Source organism: Haemorhous mexicanus, chromosome 22 (assembly GCF_027477595.1).
Source record: "Haemorhous mexicanus isolate bHaeMex1 chromosome 22, bHaeMex1.pri, whole genome shotgun sequence".
NCBI lineage: Eukaryota > Metazoa > Chordata > Aves > Passeriformes > Fringillidae > Haemorhous > Haemorhous mexicanus.
In genome coordinates, this window is record NC_082362.1 from 6,343,384 (window position 1) to 6,361,786 (window position 18,403).

General features: G+C 53.4%; 2 protein-coding genes across 2 annotated transcripts; both read right to left on the reverse strand.

Moving 5' to 3' along the window:
• Positions 1-274: 274 nt before the first annotated feature.
• On the reverse strand, positions 275-7,533 carry LOC132337396 (argininosuccinate lyase). Its single transcript, XM_059865955.1, has 16 exons — positions 7,025-7,533; positions 5,319-5,513; positions 5,125-5,208; positions 4,782-4,838; positions 4,128-4,225; positions 3,884-3,961; positions 3,566-3,643; positions 3,118-3,170; positions 2,846-2,908; positions 2,583-2,697; positions 1,880-1,964; positions 1,662-1,721; positions 1,444-1,527; positions 1,117-1,197; positions 918-1,024; positions 275-515 (listed from the first exon to the last, which is right to left on the reverse strand). Exons 1-16 carry the CDS (start codon positions 7,037-7,039, stop codon positions 365-367), a joined length of 1,404 nt encoding a protein of 467 aa, XP_059721938.1. The 5' UTR covers positions 7,040-7,533; the 3' UTR covers positions 275-364.
• Positions 7,534-9,344: 1,811 nt separating this feature from the next.
• LOC132337615 (argininosuccinate lyase) lies at positions 9,345-16,734 on the reverse strand. The gene is made up of 16 exons (XM_059866379.1): positions 16,723-16,734; positions 15,265-15,459; positions 14,594-14,677; positions 14,243-14,299; positions 13,911-14,008; positions 13,210-13,287; positions 12,883-12,960; positions 12,687-12,739; positions 12,296-12,358; positions 12,024-12,138; positions 11,311-11,395; positions 11,091-11,150; positions 10,742-10,825; positions 10,464-10,544; positions 10,001-10,107; positions 9,345-9,585 (listed from the first exon to the last, which is right to left on the reverse strand). The coding sequence occupies exons 1-16, from the start codon at positions 16,732-16,734 to the stop codon at positions 9,435-9,437; spliced, it is 1,401 nt and encodes a 466-aa protein (XP_059722362.1). The 3' UTR covers positions 9,345-9,434.
• Positions 16,735-18,403: the final 1,669 nt, after the last annotated feature.

Sequence of the window (18,403 nt, forward strand, 5' to 3'; positions counted from 1 at the left end):
CAACCCATTCTGATGTTTGGTCACCCGTTCTGAGGAAGAATTCCTCCTCATGTCCAACCTAAACTTCCCCTTAAGCCCAGCTTAGGTTTATTATTACTGTTTGCTGATTTTGCTCATTTCTTTATTGCCTGCTTGCTTACTTTTATTTATTTTCAGAATCTCTTGTTGAAGTGTGAAGGTTAAAAGTTATTGGAAATGGCAAAAGGAGCCCTGGTGGCTTCTTGGGGAGAAGAGGGAGGGTGGGCACTTGAAGAACCAAGACACGAGAGCAGGATTTCAGTGAACTACAGACACCCCAGTGTTTATTAACTCCAGACCAGTGGCACGGGCACTCTGCTGCAGGCACGGGATCTCTCCCCACACTCTAAGCCTGCTCCTTGAGCCTCTTGAGCAGCTCCCGCAGCTGCTCGATCTGGGCGGAGACGCTGCTCTTGGCGGTGCCGCCCGCGGCCGTGTACTGCTCCACGCTGCTCACCACGCTGAACACCTGCGCCACGTCGCTGCCAAACAGGGGGCTGGGGGCACAGGGGCTGTCAGGGGGCTCTGGCCTGCTCCCCGTGCCCAGTGCCTGTGGAGAGGCTGAGGGAGTGAAGGCAGAGCCTTTTCCCCAGGGGAAACGCTCCTGAGCTTCTGCTGCCTCCAAAGGGACACCGAGGAACTTCAGAGCCAAAGCCCTCTGGGGGCCTCCTGCTCAGGGCAGAGGTGTCTCCCAGCTCCTGCCCATGCCCATTCCACCCTGCTGGAGGGGCATGGAGGTGATGTTGTCCCCCTCCAGTGTTTCACCCCCAGCAGGAGCAGCTGGGATATTCAGGACAGGAGGATGTTGATGTGCTGCCAGGCCCAGGCATTTTGGGGAAGGCAGATCAGGGAGGCTGAGCCCTGCCTGTGCAGGGAAGTGAAATAACAGAGCTACAAACCTGATGCTCTTCAGGTCCTCCAGGCTGAGATTGTTGATGGTGATGCCTTTGGTTTCGGCCAGCTGTACAGCCTTGCCAGAGGCCACATGGGCTTGTCTGAAGGGCATCTGCAGGGGGAAGGGGACAGAGTAGAGGGGACTCAGGTCAGTTCCTCTGCATCCAAAGAAATCCCAGCTCCAGCTCTCCCTCTGGCACTTACTCCCTTCCGAACCAGGTAGAGAGCCAGGTCAGTAGCCAACATCTCTGGGCTCAGTGCCCTCTCCATGCTCTCCTTGTTGATCTGCAGGAGGAGGATCCCCGGGACACGTTACCATCAGCTCCTCCTTGGGGCATGTTAGTGGCAGGGTGAGGGGAATTCATCTGGAGCTCTAAAAGAATGCTTTGAGCAGCTGGCAGAGGGGACCAAAATGAGCAGTGTGGGTGAGGCACTGAAGTGTTTTTATTTGGGAACGATTTGGAGCTGTGTTACTCACAGAATATGCACCATGATAATGTTGAACAGTGAGAGGATGAGAAGAATCCCTACCTGGAGGGTGGAAATCACTCCAGTGGCAACCTGGAGCACAGCATTCAGGGTGTCTACGACATCGAAGACAGCCTCCTTGTCCTCCTGTGTTGGAACAGGGATGGAAATGGCTCTGAGCCAGCCTGGTGCCGCTCAAAACCCCCCAGGCTGAGCAGCCCAGCTCTGCTGACTCCTCCAGCCAGCAGGAGAGATGCTGTGGAGAGGAACACGGGCTCTACCTGCAGGTCCTTGTTGTAGGTGCTCGGGAGTCCTTTGAGGACCATCAGAATTGCAGCCAACTGCAGAGGGAGCAGGAGAGGCAGGGAGTGAGGTACAGAGCAAAGCACAGCCAGGGCAGCTCCACAACCCACAGCTCTTTACAAAGGCAAGAAAAAGGAGATTCTCCAGCCCCTACAGGAGCAGTTTCCTCTCCCTCCTCCTCCTTTTTGGGGCTCACCCGTCCGAACACTCGCCCGGCTTTGCTGCGGATCAGCTCCAGACTGTCGGGGTTCTTCTTCTGAGGCATCAGGCTGCTGCCAGTGCTGGGTGGGACATGAGTGGAGTGCACTGCTGAGCAAAACCCTCATCCATACACACATATCATCACTCACCCAGCCCTACAAAAGCAACACGTAGGACCTTCTTCACTGCACTCCTGTTTAGGGTGTAGGAAATCAGTGAACTGACTGAGTTGCTCTTTGATTTTGCACCTTGTCTGGAGCTCCCACACAGTCCTGCCTCTCAAAGGGAAACTTAAAAGGGGGCTCCCCCTCCAGGCTCATACTAGCAGGCCAGACTAAGTGTTAGTGTGACTTCATGGATTGGTGGCTGTGGCTGTGCCACCCTGCAGACAAGGAGTCTGTTGGGATTGCAAACCCAGCAAAGCAAGGAAGGGCTCTGGCAGCATTCCCAGCACAGGAGGAAGTTCTCTCTGCCAGCAGCTCTTGGACAGGAGTTGAACACAGACTTGGTTGAGTTAAGAGAATCAGAAATAAGTGACCATTGCTGAGGAATATTCCCCCTCAGGCTGCCTTTGTGCCAGGCTCTTGGTGCTGGGTCAACCTTGTGCACAGACAGACCCCAACCCCTGCCTCACCCGGCGTGGAGAGGTGAGGAGGAGAGGCTGAGGGAGGAGTTCTCTGCCCAGAGCTGAGACCTACCTGTAGGCATCAGAGAGGGTCAGGAAGCCAAACTCGCTGGTGCTGTAGATGATGAGATCCTCAGCCATCTTGCTGAGGTGGATCATCAGCAGGGTGGCAGCAGAGAGGAATTCCACTGCAGGAAATCAGGAGGGGAAAAGGTGCTTGGACAAGCCAGGGAGCCCTGACTGGGGCTTTACATCCTAGGGATGGATTTCAGTCCCTTATTAAGGAAGGTGTCAGGAGCTGCTTCCCCCCGTGCTGGAAGCTTTGGCTGTGCTCACCCACAAAGTCCCTCTCGCTGACGGCATCCATGCTGTTCAGGCTGATGGAAGCAAAGTCCAGCTCTGCAAGGAAGGGGATGGACACAGGAGGTCACACTGGCCCTGACAGGAGCCTGAATGCACCAGGCTGCCCCAGAGGAGGTGACTGTATCTATTCATTACCCTCCACCCCCTCGTTCAAGTGCTGCAACACATCCAAAATAACATTAGGATGATGTGGTGATGCTTCCCAAAATCCCAGATATTATGAGTAGTCCCAGGGAGACATTTACCACTGCACAGCAGCTCTCTGTCAATTCCCAGAGCGTTTCCAGCCAGAGCTCCACTGTCAGGGGAGAAAGAACCAGAAGTCACCTATGATATCCAAACTGCTATCTGACCAAAACTGAGCTCTGGTGATGACATCTCTCTGAAGATTTCCCTGCCCCAGTTCACTTGGATTTCACAGTGTGGTCTGAAGCTCATCAAACCCTGAAGTCTGGACTAAACCAGATTTTTCCTCCAAAACAGGAAGGCTTTCTTAATGGAAGCCTTGTAATCCTTGATTTTCAAGAAGGAATAGAGAAATATTTTTATGGTGAGAGTCTTTGTAGAGGCAAGCTGGGCTGCAGTGTCTATGGAACAAAAACCCCAGTCGCTCAGGGGTTGGACAGATCTGCCTCTTGTCTTTATCTCAGAGCAAAGTGAGGGCTGAAGATGACAATAAAAAATAAACTTTACCTTCCCAAAGGCAAGACATTGATCCTCCTCTTCACCTCTCCCAGGCGCTCAGAATCGCGGGTCAGAGCAACAGCATGGCTGGGGAAGGACAAGAGGGATGAAACAGGGAGATGAAGCTGGAAAATGGAAAGTGCAGGAAGTGAGAATGGCCAAAGGATGGAGAACAGGGAGTTGTCCAATCCATGTTTGGATTCCCAGCTGGACAGAGCCACACAGAGAGCTCCTGTTCCAGTTTGCAGGGCTCCCTCTGGGTTGGCAGCAGCCCTGGCTGTCCCCTCAGCAGAGCAGGGCCCCGAAGAGAGGGTGGGAGGTGCTCACCTGAGCAAGAACTGGCTCCATCGGATGGGCTGAGCTTTCTGCAGGTGGGTGTAGCCAGGCAGGATCACATCGATTTCTCTGGGAGGGAAAGGACAGAGAGGTGAGCAGCAGGGAGGGCAGGGACACGTCTGTAACTCCCTGCACAAAAGATCTTTCAGCTGCACAGTCACACAACAAGCCTAGGAGTGTCCTGCCCCAAAAAGGCCAAAGTTGTGGAAAACAGGGATTGAGGGAAAGGACTCACATGGCAGCACGTTCCACCAGGGTCTCAATGAGCCGCAGGAGATGCATGGAGATGATGGAGAGGGAATTCTTCATGAACAGCTTCAGGTCAGTCACAACCTGTGGGGGATTGGCCACAGCCAGGCCAAGCACAACAGGACAGATTTAGTGACCAAATATTGCTCAGCACAACCCCCTGGCACCGTTATCCCCTCCTGGGTCTGTGTGATGGGAAGGGAAATCTTCCTCCTGTGGGATGCATCCCTGGTCACTGATTTGTGAAAGCTGCTGTTGCTTTCCATGGACAGAACCAAAATCTGTTATTTTCAGTGGACTTCTCAGATACTGTCAAATTTGAAGCAGAAAATTCCCAACCAACGCAAGTTGAGCATCCTGATCCTGAGAGATGAGTGCACCCAGCCAGCAGAGTCAGGGGTTCTGGAGATTTTCAGAGATGTCAGTGGAATTTTGTGGCCTTTTACCACCAGGATACAGCCCTGCAGCTCCCACTCCCCTGGGTGGATGAGTCACTGCACCATCATAGTTTAAAGCCATCTTTAATTTAAAGGGAATACAGGCTGGAGTGTATCGGGGATGAGAGAGACAGCATAAAAATATTCAATTAAAGAATTGAGGTGGAGGAACACAAAAGGAAAAGAAAAGATTCTGTCCATACCTGATCATTCCTGCTTCTGCCAGTGTGCAACTTCCCAGCTACGTCTCCAATCAGCTCCTGAGGACAAGAGCAGGATCTCTGTCAGGATCTCTGTGTTCTAAACAGGACAATCCACAGGAGCACATCTCCCTGCCTGGAAGGGACTCAGCTCCAGGATCCTGTGAGTAACCATGGGATGTGTTCTGGGGAAAGGCAGCTTTGGGTTCTGGGCTTGTACAGTGCTGCAAAAGGGGGCTTGGAGATCCTTGGCTGTGCCCCAGGGGTTCAGTGGCAGCAGCTCTAAAGGGATTTCCCAGAGGGACAAGCCCTTAATGTCAGGAACAAGAGGCTGGAGGAGCCAAACCTTCAGCCTGCGCTCGTTGGCAGTGTGGATATCCTCATCAGTCTGGATCACTCCAAAGACTCCCTTGGACCATTCCTCAGAGATCTGCAAACAGCACAAACACCAGTCAGCCACAGCAGTTGTTAAATCCAGGGAGGCTGCTCTCATGTCAGGACCCATTCATTCACCTGACAGTTTTTGAAGGGAAGAAATACCTTTTCCAGGCCACCCAGGATCTTCTCCAGTTCAGCTTTAGACAGGATCCCAGACTTCTCCAAGGCTTTGGCATAAGCCATGCTCCCCTGGATGTCCACTTCAGCCAGCCTCTGGTCATAGCTGATGGAAGCATTGAGCATCTCCATGATGGGATCTGTGCTTCCACTGAATCTTCCACCCCAAAGTTTATTCCCCTGAGAGACAAAATAGCTAATTAAAGAGGCCTAATGACTCCAGATAAATCCTGTGCAGTAAATAACATCCTGCGGTCCATTTATCTGATACAGAGCCCATGCTGGGAGTCCTAGAAATTGATATCAGGGAAAGATGCAAGACTTGCACAGATTTCTGTTTTGAGGCCTTGTAAAGAGAAAAAAAACCTAAGCAGTCAGTAGGAGTAAAGTGAAATAAATATCTTCTAATCCTTTTTGTCAATCTTCTTTGATTGACAAAGAGCTGTGTTTCAGCACAGAAACAGAAGTGGGGTTTTCCCATCCAAGCCAGGTTTCCTGTGGTGACCTCATCCCCTGGAATGTGTCACTCACTTCAGCCAGTGCCCAAAGGCTTGTGCAGGGTTCCAGCTGTGCCCACAGCAGGGTGTATGGGGTGTGTGTTGTGTGGGAGCTTCTCCAGCAGTGATTCAGAGCCTGGCTGGCCTCACCTGAGCTGTGTCAGCTCAGAAGATTTTTTTCTTGCCCAGGTAAGACAACCCAAGAAGTTTTAATTCTGCCAGGCTTGCACTGAAGTGGGTAAGAATTTTACTTGGGCAGAGACAATTTATCCAAGATTTCAAAAGCAACTTTCCAGTGCTACCAGGCACAAAAAGGAATTGGAGGACACCTGAAGGAAGGGACTAAATACAGCTGCATTGCAGAGTGGGTAATTACTAATCTACTTAATTTTTTAAACACCACTGGCAAGTTTCTTCTCTTGCTGGTCACTATAACTACCATGGACAGCAAGGAGCTGGAAGCTGATCTGTGTCAGGGCTTTACCAGCCAGACAAAACACTGTTGAGTAACCTTAGAAATGTTTTCCCTGGTGACTGTTTCCATGTCCCTGTGCCTGAAAGGACAACAGGAGAGAGCCTGCAGAGGTGAGAGTGTAGCCATGTGTAAAAGGCAGCTTTGTTAGAAAGCTCAGGGAAGGCAGAGAGGGGAATCAGAATTGAAAAAGAAGTGTTAGAGCTCCTCAACACTCATTTGGTGCACCCAGGAGCAAAATGAATGCTAAATTAAAGGCCATTCCAGAGGCTCAGCACTTGACTGGGGACCAGGAGTATCCAGGTATTTAAAGCTTACCATCAAAGCAAGAAGGCTGTCAGCAGAAACATTGCAACATACACATTTACAGTCTGGAAATCAAAGCTGAAATGTTCATTTTGGGCATCTCCAGAACTCTTAGGAGCAGTGGCTGTGCAGCCTGGCAAGGACAAACACTGCCTGGAACGTGGAGCAGCAATGTGGAGAGCAGAAAGGGAACTCGCCAGGATGCCCGGTCACGTCTGGGCAGGGAAGGAAACTGAAAATGCAGCTTTTGTGCCGCGCAGTGTTTATTGACACAAGCTGCTGGGAAGTGCCTGAGCACGAGTCCCAGGCACAAGGATCGGCCTTTCCCAGGAGACGGAGGCAAGAACGCGGAGGCCCCGGGACAGCTCCGCTCGGCTGAGCGCCCCCGACCCCCCCGGGATGCAAAGTTCGCTCACCTCGGCTGCTGCCATCGCGGCCGTGCTGGCTCCGTGTGCGCCGCGGGGCCGCTGCGGGGCGGGGACACTGCGGGGCGGCTCCGGGCACGGTCCTGGTCACAGTCACAGCTTCGATACCGGATCCACTCCCGGTACTGATCCCAACTCCAATCCCGGTCCCCGTCCCAGCTCCGGTCCCGATCTCGATTCTGCTCACAGTCACGATCCCAGCTCCGGTCCCAGTCCCAGCTCGGGTCCCGATCGCAGCTCCAATCCCGATCCCGGTCACAGTCCCGGTCCCGATCCCAACGCCAGCTCCGGTTCGGATCCCAGCTCTGTCCGGATCCTGACCCCAGCTCCAATCCCTGTCCCAACTCCACTCCCTGTCCCAGCTCCAATCTCGGTGCCGATCTCAGCTGGATTCCTGGTCCCGATCCCAGCCCCGGTCCCGATCCCAGCTGGATTCCTGGTCCCGGTCCCTGTCCCGGTCCCAGCTCCAACCCCGCCACCCTCCCGGCGCTCCCGCTCCTGGTCCCGCCCGCCGGGGCGGGGAGTCCCCGGGCCAGCCCCGCTCCTGGTCCTGCTGTGCAGTGGCACGGCTTGTCCCTGTGCCTCACAGCACACTCAGGAAAAGCATCCCCCTTTTCCTGTCCCCTTTCGGAGTTTGCTGTCCTTTCACCAGCCTTGGTGTCATAGAGCTGGGAAGGAACCTAATCCAGGTCCTCGGGTCCTTGTCTGGAGCAGCAGGACACTGCCGGTGGCACCCAGCTGCCTCTGGTGGCCCCACAAGGTCCTTTCGCAGCTGCATTGCCCTCAGTATCCATCCGGAGCGAGGCTCAGACTCTCTATGTAGACACCAATTTATTCACTGCTTCTCAAACATTTCCACCTGTGATTATTTCTTTTTCTCCTTCAGACTTGCAGGCTTGAGGATGCACAGACCATCACACTGTCTGTGCTGACAAAAACTCCTTGAACTGTTTTGTTGCCAGATTCCTTCTTCTTCTGGAGTCCCTCACTTTTAATGTTTCTTTTTTTCATGCTCGTCCTTTATGGATGCCCACACTCCAGCTTAGGAGGTTGCTGAGGGTTTAGAAGGATGGTGAGCATGAGATTTACATCCAGCTGATAATCAGCCTGAGTGAATTCCTGGCTCAAGCACCTTCCTGTGGCCTGTAATGAGCAGGGGTTTGAAACCAAAACCCAAATCCCAATGAGTCAGAGGAGGGTGATGGTGAAAATCTCAAGACACCATGGACCACACTATGTAATGTCTGTGGAGCTCCACAGGCCCCTCCAATCTAAAATATTTCACAATTTTAAGAAAAGGGTGGATGGGTGGGGAGTACCAGTGACTGTAAACTAGTTATTTAAGTAAGAGACTAAAATGTGGTAGTCTGCTGCTTCCCCTTTCCTTTCATTTTGGCCCTGTGCCACCAGCACAGGCCATGAGGGACAATGCCAGACTTTTGCTGCTGGGACCAGGAGAAAATCTGTTCAGCTGAGGATCTGAAGAGGAGGAACCAGAAGAAACAAACAGGAAAAATAAGGGGAACAGCATGGATCAAGAAAGGTTATGGGAGGAAAAAGAACTGTGAGGGGGAGATGGGAAAATCTCTGTTCTTCTGACTGCAGGTGTTGAGTATTGGTGCTACCTTTGGCTTTCTTGTTCCTTTAGCCTGGCAGCTGAGTGTGCAAAAGTGATTTCCTGGCCCGGTGACCAGTCTGGACAGTGAGACATGAGCCAAAACAGGAACACAGCAGGAAGGAAAGGAACAAACACAATGGAGGTTTGTGGAAAGGTAATTGAAATGTGCTGTTTAAATGCCAAGTGAATGGATTTGTTTAAAGGCCAGAATAAGGAGAGATTGAGAGTAGGGAGAAGCTGGTAAAAGGGAATTTTGCTGTTGCTGATCCTTCTTCCAGATGTTAAAAACACAAATGCTCCAAAGGTGCAAGCACTCTGTGGCTCCTGGGGTACTTTGGCTGGAGATTTAGCTACTGACAGTTTGTCCTGTCTGTGCTGCAGCCCTTGCCCCAAACTTGGTGAGGCAACACCTTTGTTATTTCTGTTCCCCGTGTGTGTTCCAGACCTGCAGCTCTGAGTCAACAACTCAGGCTCTGCTGCCTCAGCATGGGGAGAAGGGGCTGAGCAAAACTCCAGCTTTGCAAGGCTGGCGTGGGAAAGGAATTTTGCTGAATAAAAAGGGACAATCCCATCTGCCAGCCTCCCCTGCAAGAGACACATCCCCTGCAGGAAGGGAGGAGAGCCCACATCCTTCCAAACCTGGGCTGAGCTCAGCCCATCCTCACCCCACAAAACCAAGACACGAGAGCAGGATTTCAGTGAACTACAGACACCCCAGTGTTTATTAACTCCAGACCAGTGGCACGGGCACTCTGCTGCAGGCACGGGATCTCTCCCCACACTCTAAGCCTGCTCCTTGAGCCTCTTGAGCAGCTCCCGCAGCTGCTCGATCTGGGCGGAGACGCTGCTCTTGGCGGTGCCGCCCGCGGCCGTGTACTGCTCCACGCTGCTCACCACGCTGAACACCTGCGCCACGTCGCTGCCAAACAGGGGGCTGGGGGCACAGGGGCTGTCAGGGGGCTCTGGCCTGCTCCCCGTGCCCAGTGCCTGTGGAGAGGCTGAGGGAGTGAAGGCAGAGCCTTTTCCCCAGGGGAAACGCTCCTGAGCTTCTGCTGCCTCCAAAGGGACACCGAGGAACTTCAGAGCCAAAGCCCTCTGGGGGCCTCCTGCTCAGGGCAGAGGTGTCTCCCAGCCCCTGCCATGAGCTCCTGCCCATGCCCATTCCACCCTGCTGGAGGGGCATGGAGGTGATGTTGTCCCCCTCCCGTGTTTCATCCCCAGCAGGAGCAGCTGGGATATTCAGGACAGGAGGATGTTGAGGTGCTGCCAGGCCCAGGCACTTTGGGGAAGGCAGATCAGGGAGGCTGAGCCCTGCCTGTGCAGGGAAGTGAAATAACAGAGCTACAAACCTGATGCTCTTCAGGTCCTCCAGGCTGAGATTGTTGATGGTGATGCCTTTGGTCTCGGCGAGGTGGACGGCTTTGCCCGCAGCAATGTGGGCTTGTCTGAAGGGCATCTGCAGGGGGAAGCAGAGGTGGCACTCTGTGGCCAGGCAGCTGGGCTGCTTTTCCAGGAGGAAAATGGATGTGCTACTTTTTTGGCTGGCCTGTTTTCCCTTAGGGAAATGCAAGCTGAATCTGGCAGTGCTGGGGTGGAAGAGGGGAGGATTTAGGAATAAATTATGATCAAGTAATTTGGATGCAAATTACTATGAAGTCCCCCAGGTAGCACTGCTTGAGATGCATGTAAAGGATGTGTTTTCAGCTCTCATGGTTGTTGACTGCTCATCACCCTGGGGCCTCATCCCAGCTCCTCACTGAGCAGTTCTGCATCCAAAGAAATCCCAGCTCCAGCTCTCCCTCTGGCACTTACTCCTTTGTGAACCAAGTAGAGAGCCAGGTCAGATGACAGGATCTCAGGGCTCAGTGCCTTCTCCATGTTCTCCTTGTTGATCTGCAGAAAGGAGGGGCAGAGGGAGATGTTATCTATCATCAGCTCCTCATGGGGCACGTGAGCTCTAAAAGGGACCAAAATGAGCAGTGTGGGTGAGACACTGAAAAAATTTCACTTTAGAACCAGTCTGGAGCCCTGTCCCCTGTGTTACTCACAGAATGTGCTCCATGTTCAATACTTTAAAGATGAAGCTTTACCTGAAGGGTGGAAATCACCCCAGTGGCCACCTGGAGCACAGCATTCAAGGTGTCTACGACATCAAAGACAGCCTCCTTGTCCTCCTGTGTTGGAACAGGGATGGAAATGGCTCTGAGCCAGCCTAGTGCAGCACAACAGGCTGAGCAGCCCAGGCAGCAGAGCAGGGATGTGATCCCAGAGGCTCCTGCCATGGCACTCAGGGTGTCACCTGCAGCATCCCCTCCCTCAGCCCCTTTCCCAGCACACAGCCAGGGACTGTGCACAGAAATGGAGTGCTGGGACAGCTCAAGGGCAGGGGATGACTGTGTCTGCTCAGAGAGATGCTGTGGAGAGGAACACGGGCTCTACCTGCAGGTCCTTGTTGTAGGTGCTCGGGAGTCCTTTGAGGACCATCAGAATTGCAGCCAACTGCAGAGGGAGCAGGAGAGGCAGGGAGTGAGGTACAGAGCAAAGCACAGCCCCAGGGCAGCTCCACAACCCACAGCTCTTTACAAAGGCAAGAAAAAGGAGATTCTCCAGCCCCCACAGGAGCAGTTTCCTCTCCCTCCTCCTCCTTTTTGGGGCTCACCCGTCCGAACACTCGCCCGGCTTTGCTGCGGATCAGCTCCAGACTGTCGGGGTTCTTCTTCTGAGGCATCAGGCTGCTGCCAGAGCTGCAGGGAGGGTGTGTGGAGTGCACTGGTGAGCAAAACCCTCTGTCTGAAATCCCTGTTCCTGCCCTCTGAAAGAAACCTCTAAAGCTCCTCTCCCAGTACTCCTGTTTAGGGTGTAGGAAATCAGTGAACTGAGGGTGCTGAGTTTCTCATGTTTCCCACAGCAAAGCCTTTGGTTCTGCACCTTGTCTGGAGCTCCCACACAGTCCCACCTCTCATAAAGAAAGGAAAAGGGGGCTCCCCCTCCAAGCCACTGCAAAGGTGGTGCCAGCAGGCCAGGCTAAGTGCTCTCAGGGAGGGAGGACTGTGGCTGTGCCACCCTGCAGACAAGGAGTCTCTTGGGATTGCAAACCCAGCCATGCAAGGAAAGGCTCTGGCAACATTCCCAGCACAGGAGGAAGTTCTCACTGCCAGCAGCTCCTGGACAGAGTTGTTGGGCTGAACACAGACTTGGTTGAGTTAAGAGAATCAGAAATAAGTGACCATTGCTGAGGAATATTCCCCCTCAGGCTGCCTTTGTGCCAGGCTCTTGGTGCTGGGTCAACCTCGTGCACAGACAGACCCCAACCCCTGCCTCATCCAGCGTGGAGAGCTGAGGAGAATCCCTCACCAGAGACCAAAAACCTACCAATAGGTATCAGAGAGGGTCAGGAAGCCAAACTCGCTGGTGCTGTAGATGATGAGATCCTCAGCCATCTTGCTGAGGTGGATCATCAGCAGGGTGGCAGCAGAGAGGAATTCCACTGCAGGGAAGGCAGGAAATCAGGAGGGGAAAAGGTGCTTGGACAAGCCAGGGAGCCCTGACTGGGGCTTTACATCCTAGGGATGGATTTCAGTCCCTTATTAAGGAAGGTGTCAGGAGCTGCTTCCCCCCATGCTGGAAGCTTTGGCTGTGCTCACCCACAAAGTCCCTCTCGCTGACGGCATCCATGCTGTTCAGGCTGATGGAAGCAAAGTCCAGCTCTGCAAGGAAGGGGATGGACACAGGAGGTCACACTGGCCCTGACAGGAGCCTGAATGCACCAGGCTGCCCCAGAGGAGGTGACTGTGAGCCCTGGAGCATTCCCAGCAACACAACCACTTTTAATGGGGCTTTTGTTATGATCCCAGACAGGCAGAGTGCAGCAGGGACTGCTTTTCCTCCCACCTCACTGGCACTGCCTGTCTCTCTGCAGCAAAAATCCTGGAAAATGAAAGGCTCTGGCTCCAGGATGAGGCATTGTGGTGCCATGCCCTCCCTCCCAGGTGTGACAGGTACTCCCATGCCCCTCAGGCCCAGGATAACATTTACCACTGCGCAGCAGCTCTCTGTCGATTTCCAGGGGGTTTCCAGCCAGAGCGCCACTGCCAGGGCAGAAAGAAACAGAAATCAAGCACTCCTCCTTTCCTATCCATGCAAAGCTGAGCTCTGGGAAGCAGGGAAGGCACCCCTGAAGTCTTTGCAGAGCAAAGCAAGGCCACATGATCACACAAACAGTAGATCTTACCTTCCCAAAGGCAAGACATTGATCCTCCTCTTCACCTCTCCCAGGCGCTCAGAATCGCGGGTCAGAGCAACAGCATGGCTGGGGAAGGACAAGGGGGAGAGAGCACATGAAGCAGGGAATGGCTCTTTTCTTTCCAGTCATTATCTTGCCATGCCTGGAGCCTGGGATCCCCCCTCAAACATGAGGTTGGAGTGGAGCCTGGACAGAGCCAGGGGACACCAGGAGTTCCTGTTCCAATTTGCAGGGCTCCCTCTGGGTTGGCAGCAGCCCTGGCTGTCCCCTCAGCAGAGCAGGGCCCCGAGGCTGGAGAGGGTGGGAGGTGCTCACCTGAGCAAGAACTGGCTCCATCGGATGGGCTGAGCTTTCTGCAGGTGGGTGTAGCCAGGCAGGATCACATCGATTTCTCTGGGAGGGAAAGGACAGAGAGGTGAGCAAGGACAGCGGGGAGGGCAGGGACAGGGACACACCAGGGCTCCTGGCAAGTCACAAACTGAGCATCTTTAGCCTGTTTTGTGCTGAAGCTGGTCAACCTTCAAACCAAGCACACTGGGTTTAGCTCTTCCAGAGTGGTCAAACTGCCCTGGGCCTCCTGGAAGTTGCCTGGAGCCGCAATCCCTCTGTGGCAGGCAAGGATTCCCCAGCCCACCCCAGCTCTGGAGTGTGAGGAGCGAGACAGGGAGGTAACACAGCTGAGCTTTTTCTCCTACAGAAAAACCTGAAACATTTTGTCCACTCCTTCAGATGGGTTTGGTGCCTTCCAGAATCTTGTGTGGACCTCCCACCTCAACTCCTTTGCCAGGCATGAGGGAAAGTTTCTCTGAGGGATGAGGAAAGTTTCTGTGAGGTGAACTCTAGAGAAAAAGGGGCTGCTGTGTCCCCTGGGCTACCCCAACCTGCCTGGGTGTAACTCCCTGCACGGGAGACACTGCTGCTGCCCCAAAAGTGGGGTCAGACAAAGGACAAACCAAAGTCTCCTGCACCAAAAAGGCCAAAGTTGTGGAAAACAGGGATTGAGGGAAAGGACTCACATGGCAGCACGTTCCACCAGGGTCTTAATGAGCTGCAGGAGATGTGTGGAGATGATGGAGAGGGAATTCTTCATGAACAGCTTCAAGTCAGTCACAACCTGTGGGGGATTGGCCACAAAGAATGTCACATATGCATGACAGCAAGGCAAACCCCTCCTTCTCCTGTGTGATGGGAATGTGTATCTTCTTCTCATCATTTGGTCATATTTCTGTGGTAATGTCACCATTTCTTGCTCTCCAGGAAGAATTCCAGAGGTCGCTCTGGGCTGAGGTCTCCTGAAGTGAGGTAGAGGAGGAATACAGAAGGAGAAACAAAAAGATTCTGTCCATACCTGATCATTCCTGCTTCTGCCAGTGTGCAACTTCCCAGCTACGTCTCCAATCAGCTCCTGAGGACAAGAGCAGGATCTCTGTCAGGATCTCTGTGTTCTAAACAGGACAATCCACAGGAGCACATCTCCCTGCCTGGAAGGGACTCAGCTCCAGGATCCTGTGAGTAACCATGGGATGTGTTCTGGGGAAGGGCAGCTTTGGGTTCTGGGCTTGTACAGTGCTGCAAAAGGGGGCTTGGAAATCCTTGGCTGTGCCCCAGGGGTTCAGTGCCAGCAGCTCTAAAGGGATTTCCCAGAGGGACAGAGGGACAAGCCCTTAATGTCAGGAGCAAGAGGCTGGAGGAGCCAAACCTTCAGCCTGCGCTCGTTGGCAGTGTGGATATCCTCATCAGTCTGGATCACTCCAAAGACTCCCTTGGACCATTCCTCAGAGATCTGCAAACAGCACAAACATCACAGTTACCCTGCTGTGCCTGGGGCTGTGAGTGTCCCCAGCAAATCCTAGCTCCTGGCATTCCCAGAAGTCTCATGCAAACTTTGGCATTCAGGCTGCTCACTGCATCCTGATATTCCATACTATTGGTGGGATTCACCTCTCTATCCATGATAACCCTGCAGTGTTATGGAGGATTTAAGCATTGCAAGGAAAAATTGTGGTTAAATATCAGTGATTTCTTTAACATCATCCACAAAACTTTTCCTATAGAACATTGCACAGACTCTCCGTTGTCCAGGAAGGGTGAGCAACAACAATGGATATTTTATGAAAGCACTTCTCTCCTTTCTCCTCTTCCCCCCTACATCTATGCATTGTCTCCTGCCAAGCTGGGCAGCCAGACTCAAAATTCCACGTGCCAGCAGGAAAAGGATGTTCTTACTTCCCACTGAAATGATTCCTAGTGACTGCTCAGTCTGAAGAGGACACAAGGACATTTAAAGGCACTCTTTAAAACAGCAAGATGCTGTCAGGTAAGGAAAGATTCATTCCAGCACACATGAAAGGCTGTGAAGGGAAGAAATACCTTTTCCAGGCCACTGAGGATCTTCTCCAGCTCAGTTTTGGACAGGATTCCAGCCTTCTCCAAGGCTTTGGCATAAGCCATGCTCCCCTGGATGTCTACATCAGACAGTCTCTGATCAACAGTAATGGAAGCGCTGAGCATCTCCATGATGGGATCTGTGCTCCCCACAAACCTTCCTGCCATCATTTTGTCCCCCTGCAAGAAATGAAGAGACACAGATTTATGGATATATCCCCTAAAAATCTCTTCATGTCCATCTCAGTCAATGAAAAATCTCAAAAAATCTTTATCAGAGTAAAACTGAGGACCATCTCAGGAATGGTTTTATTCAGTCTATGCCAGCAAAACCCTGGAATTAGAGCATGTCACTGTCACTAGAATTCAGCCTTTGAAGTTACAGGTCTGGCTTGGGGATCCTCCAAGATATTTGACTTCTGCAGGACTCTGAAAATAAGCATCAGGGCATGTGGTGCAAGACTAGCATGGAACTGTCTTTTAAGGCATTTGCTGATCTCTGACCCTTTGATGGACTTCTGACAAAAAGGAAAAAAAAAAAAAAGGTAAAGGAGTCAGAAAGGAGTCAGGGATACAGTGAAAAAATGCCACTCTTTTAGGGAGACTGGAAGGAAATATTCAGCTGACAAGGAGCTGTGGGCCAGCACAAGCCGCACGCTCTAAACCACTCCTGTAACTACAAAGTGTCTGAAGTTATTTGAAGCAGCTCCAGAGCCCACGAGGTTGTCACATAAAATTAGGATGAAACCGACATAGGAGGAGGTAGCAGAAAGGGAGGCCTGGGTGCCTTTCAGCGTTACAAATGTTCGAATGAGATGCCAAGGGAAGAGAAAACCCCAAAGCAGCCCCAGAAGGGCTCGGCGGGTGCGCGGCGCCGGGCGGGCGGCGGAGCTACCATGGACAGCGGGCAGGGAGCGCGGCAGCCGCGGCTCTTTCCCCAAGGATTGGCGCAGGGAAGGGCAGGAGGGAGCCTGCGGGGGCAGGATGAGGGCTCGGAGTGCGGGAGCTCTGGGTTAGTCCGCAGGAGCTGCCGCGGGGGGAGAAATGGGGAGAAAAACCAAAGTTTTGCAGCTCCTCGCTGGACACCTCGTGATGGGCAGAGGGGACGGAGAGTAAATGGTGCTGCTGGGAGGGAAGGGCTGGGGTGGGAAGAGGTGTCCAGGTACATCTTCACTGCCGGGATCAGAGCTGGGACTGTGGACTATCGCAGCAAAGACGTTCGCTGTGCGCTTTTCCATTGAAAACCCGGGGAAACCACTCACAGAATCATGAAGCTTGGAAAAGACCTCCAAGATCAGCGAGTCCAACACTGCCAGGGCCACCCCTAACCCACATCCCTCAGGACCACACGGACATCTTTCCTGAACCCTCCCAGGGATGCTGATCCCACCCGTTCCAAACGGAGCAGAGAAGGCCCCGCAGCAAAGCCAAGTTCCCCCTCACCTCGGCTGCCATTTCGGACGACGTTTTGCTCGTTTGTGCAGCGATCCTGGCACTTGGTGCAACCTGCGGGACAGCGCGGAGATGCTCAGCTGCCGCCGTGCGCGCTCCCGGGGCTCTCCCGGTTCCCCGGACACCGCTCCCTGTGTGCTCACTGCTCCCCGGGCATCACTCCCGGTGCGCTCCCCGTTCCCTGAGCATCACTCCCGGTGCGCTCCCCGTTCCCTGAGCATCACTCCCGGTGCGCTCCCCGTTCCCTGAGCATCACTCCCGGTGCGCTCCCCGTTCCCTGAGCATCACTCCCGGTGCGCTCCCCGTTCCCTGAGCATCACTCCCTGCTCCGCTCCCGGTTCTCAGGGCATCACAACCTGCCCCGCTCCCGGTGCGCTCTCAGTTCCCCGGGCATAGCTCCCTGCCCCGCTCCCGGTTTCCGGGGCACGGCTCTCTGCCCCGCTCCCGGTGCGCTCCCGGTTCCCCGGGCACCGCTCACCTGCTCCGCACGCAGCCCCGGCCGCTCTGTGGCTCGCTGCTCCCCGGCCCCGCTGCCCCGCTTTTACAGCCCTCGGCTCGGGGCTGGCGGCTCGGCCCGCCCCGCCGGGGCGGGGTGTGCCCGGGGCCGGCCCCGCTCGGGTCCCCGCCGTGTCCCCCGTGTCCCTTCCCACCCCTGCGCTGCGGCTCGAGGACGGGGGGTGCTTTGGACAGGGGAGGGATGCTCGAGTGATTCTTCTCACCCGGTGTAGCTCCTGAGCTGTGGACAGGTCAGGAACATCCTTGGAATGCTTTGCTGGGAATATCGCAGCTCTCTGTGTCACAGCCCTATAAGGAGCAAACTTTAATATAAACAGAACTGATCCAGCGCTCTGTCCTCACTGCCACCCAGCAAACACAAAAAATAGATGGGAGCCTCTTGTTGTTTCCTACTTCTGCCTGGATGAAAGTGCTCACCCCACCTGGAAAGATGCTGCAGCCCCAGATTTGGGGCTCCCCTGCTGTCTCCAGATTGTGGGCTCACCTGAGAGCCTCGGGCAGTGGCTGTGGGGCTTGTACTTGTGGCAATATCTCTATCTTAAACTCATCACACCCTGAATGTCATGGAATGAAGTGATGGAAAGCACAAGGGACCTTTTAGAGCAGCAAAGCTGGGGCTCAGCACGAATTTCTCATTAACTACTCAGAGCATTTTCTGCAGCCCCTCCACAGAAAGCCCAATATTTGCTGCTTTCTCCAAGTGAGCTCCTGCAGTGCAATATTTTTCCATGTACATTGTCCAAACCTCACACAGAGCTCAGGAAACATATTCCAGCTTTCTCATCCACGTTTTTGTGGATTTCCCTCCCTTGAACTGACCCTCTTGTTCTTTTTCTACTCTTGTTCTCTCAGTTCTACAACTTATCCCCTTTTCCTTTTTCCACTGGGAAACTGAAACAGTTCTCACTCCCTTTGCAGTCCTGTTTCCTCTTGTGAAATCCCTCATTTTTACCACCTTTCTTGTCTTTTCCAGCTTTTCAAAGTGTTCTTGTCCTTACTCTGGGCTTTGTCAGGAGATTGCCAATGTGTTGTGAAAACATTAAGCACTGGGTTTACAACTAGAGCGAGTGGGTGTAAATAAGATTTTGCTTGCCTGTGTCTGATATTACATGTGACATATTCCATCCACATGGGATCTGTCAGCAATGCCACTGTG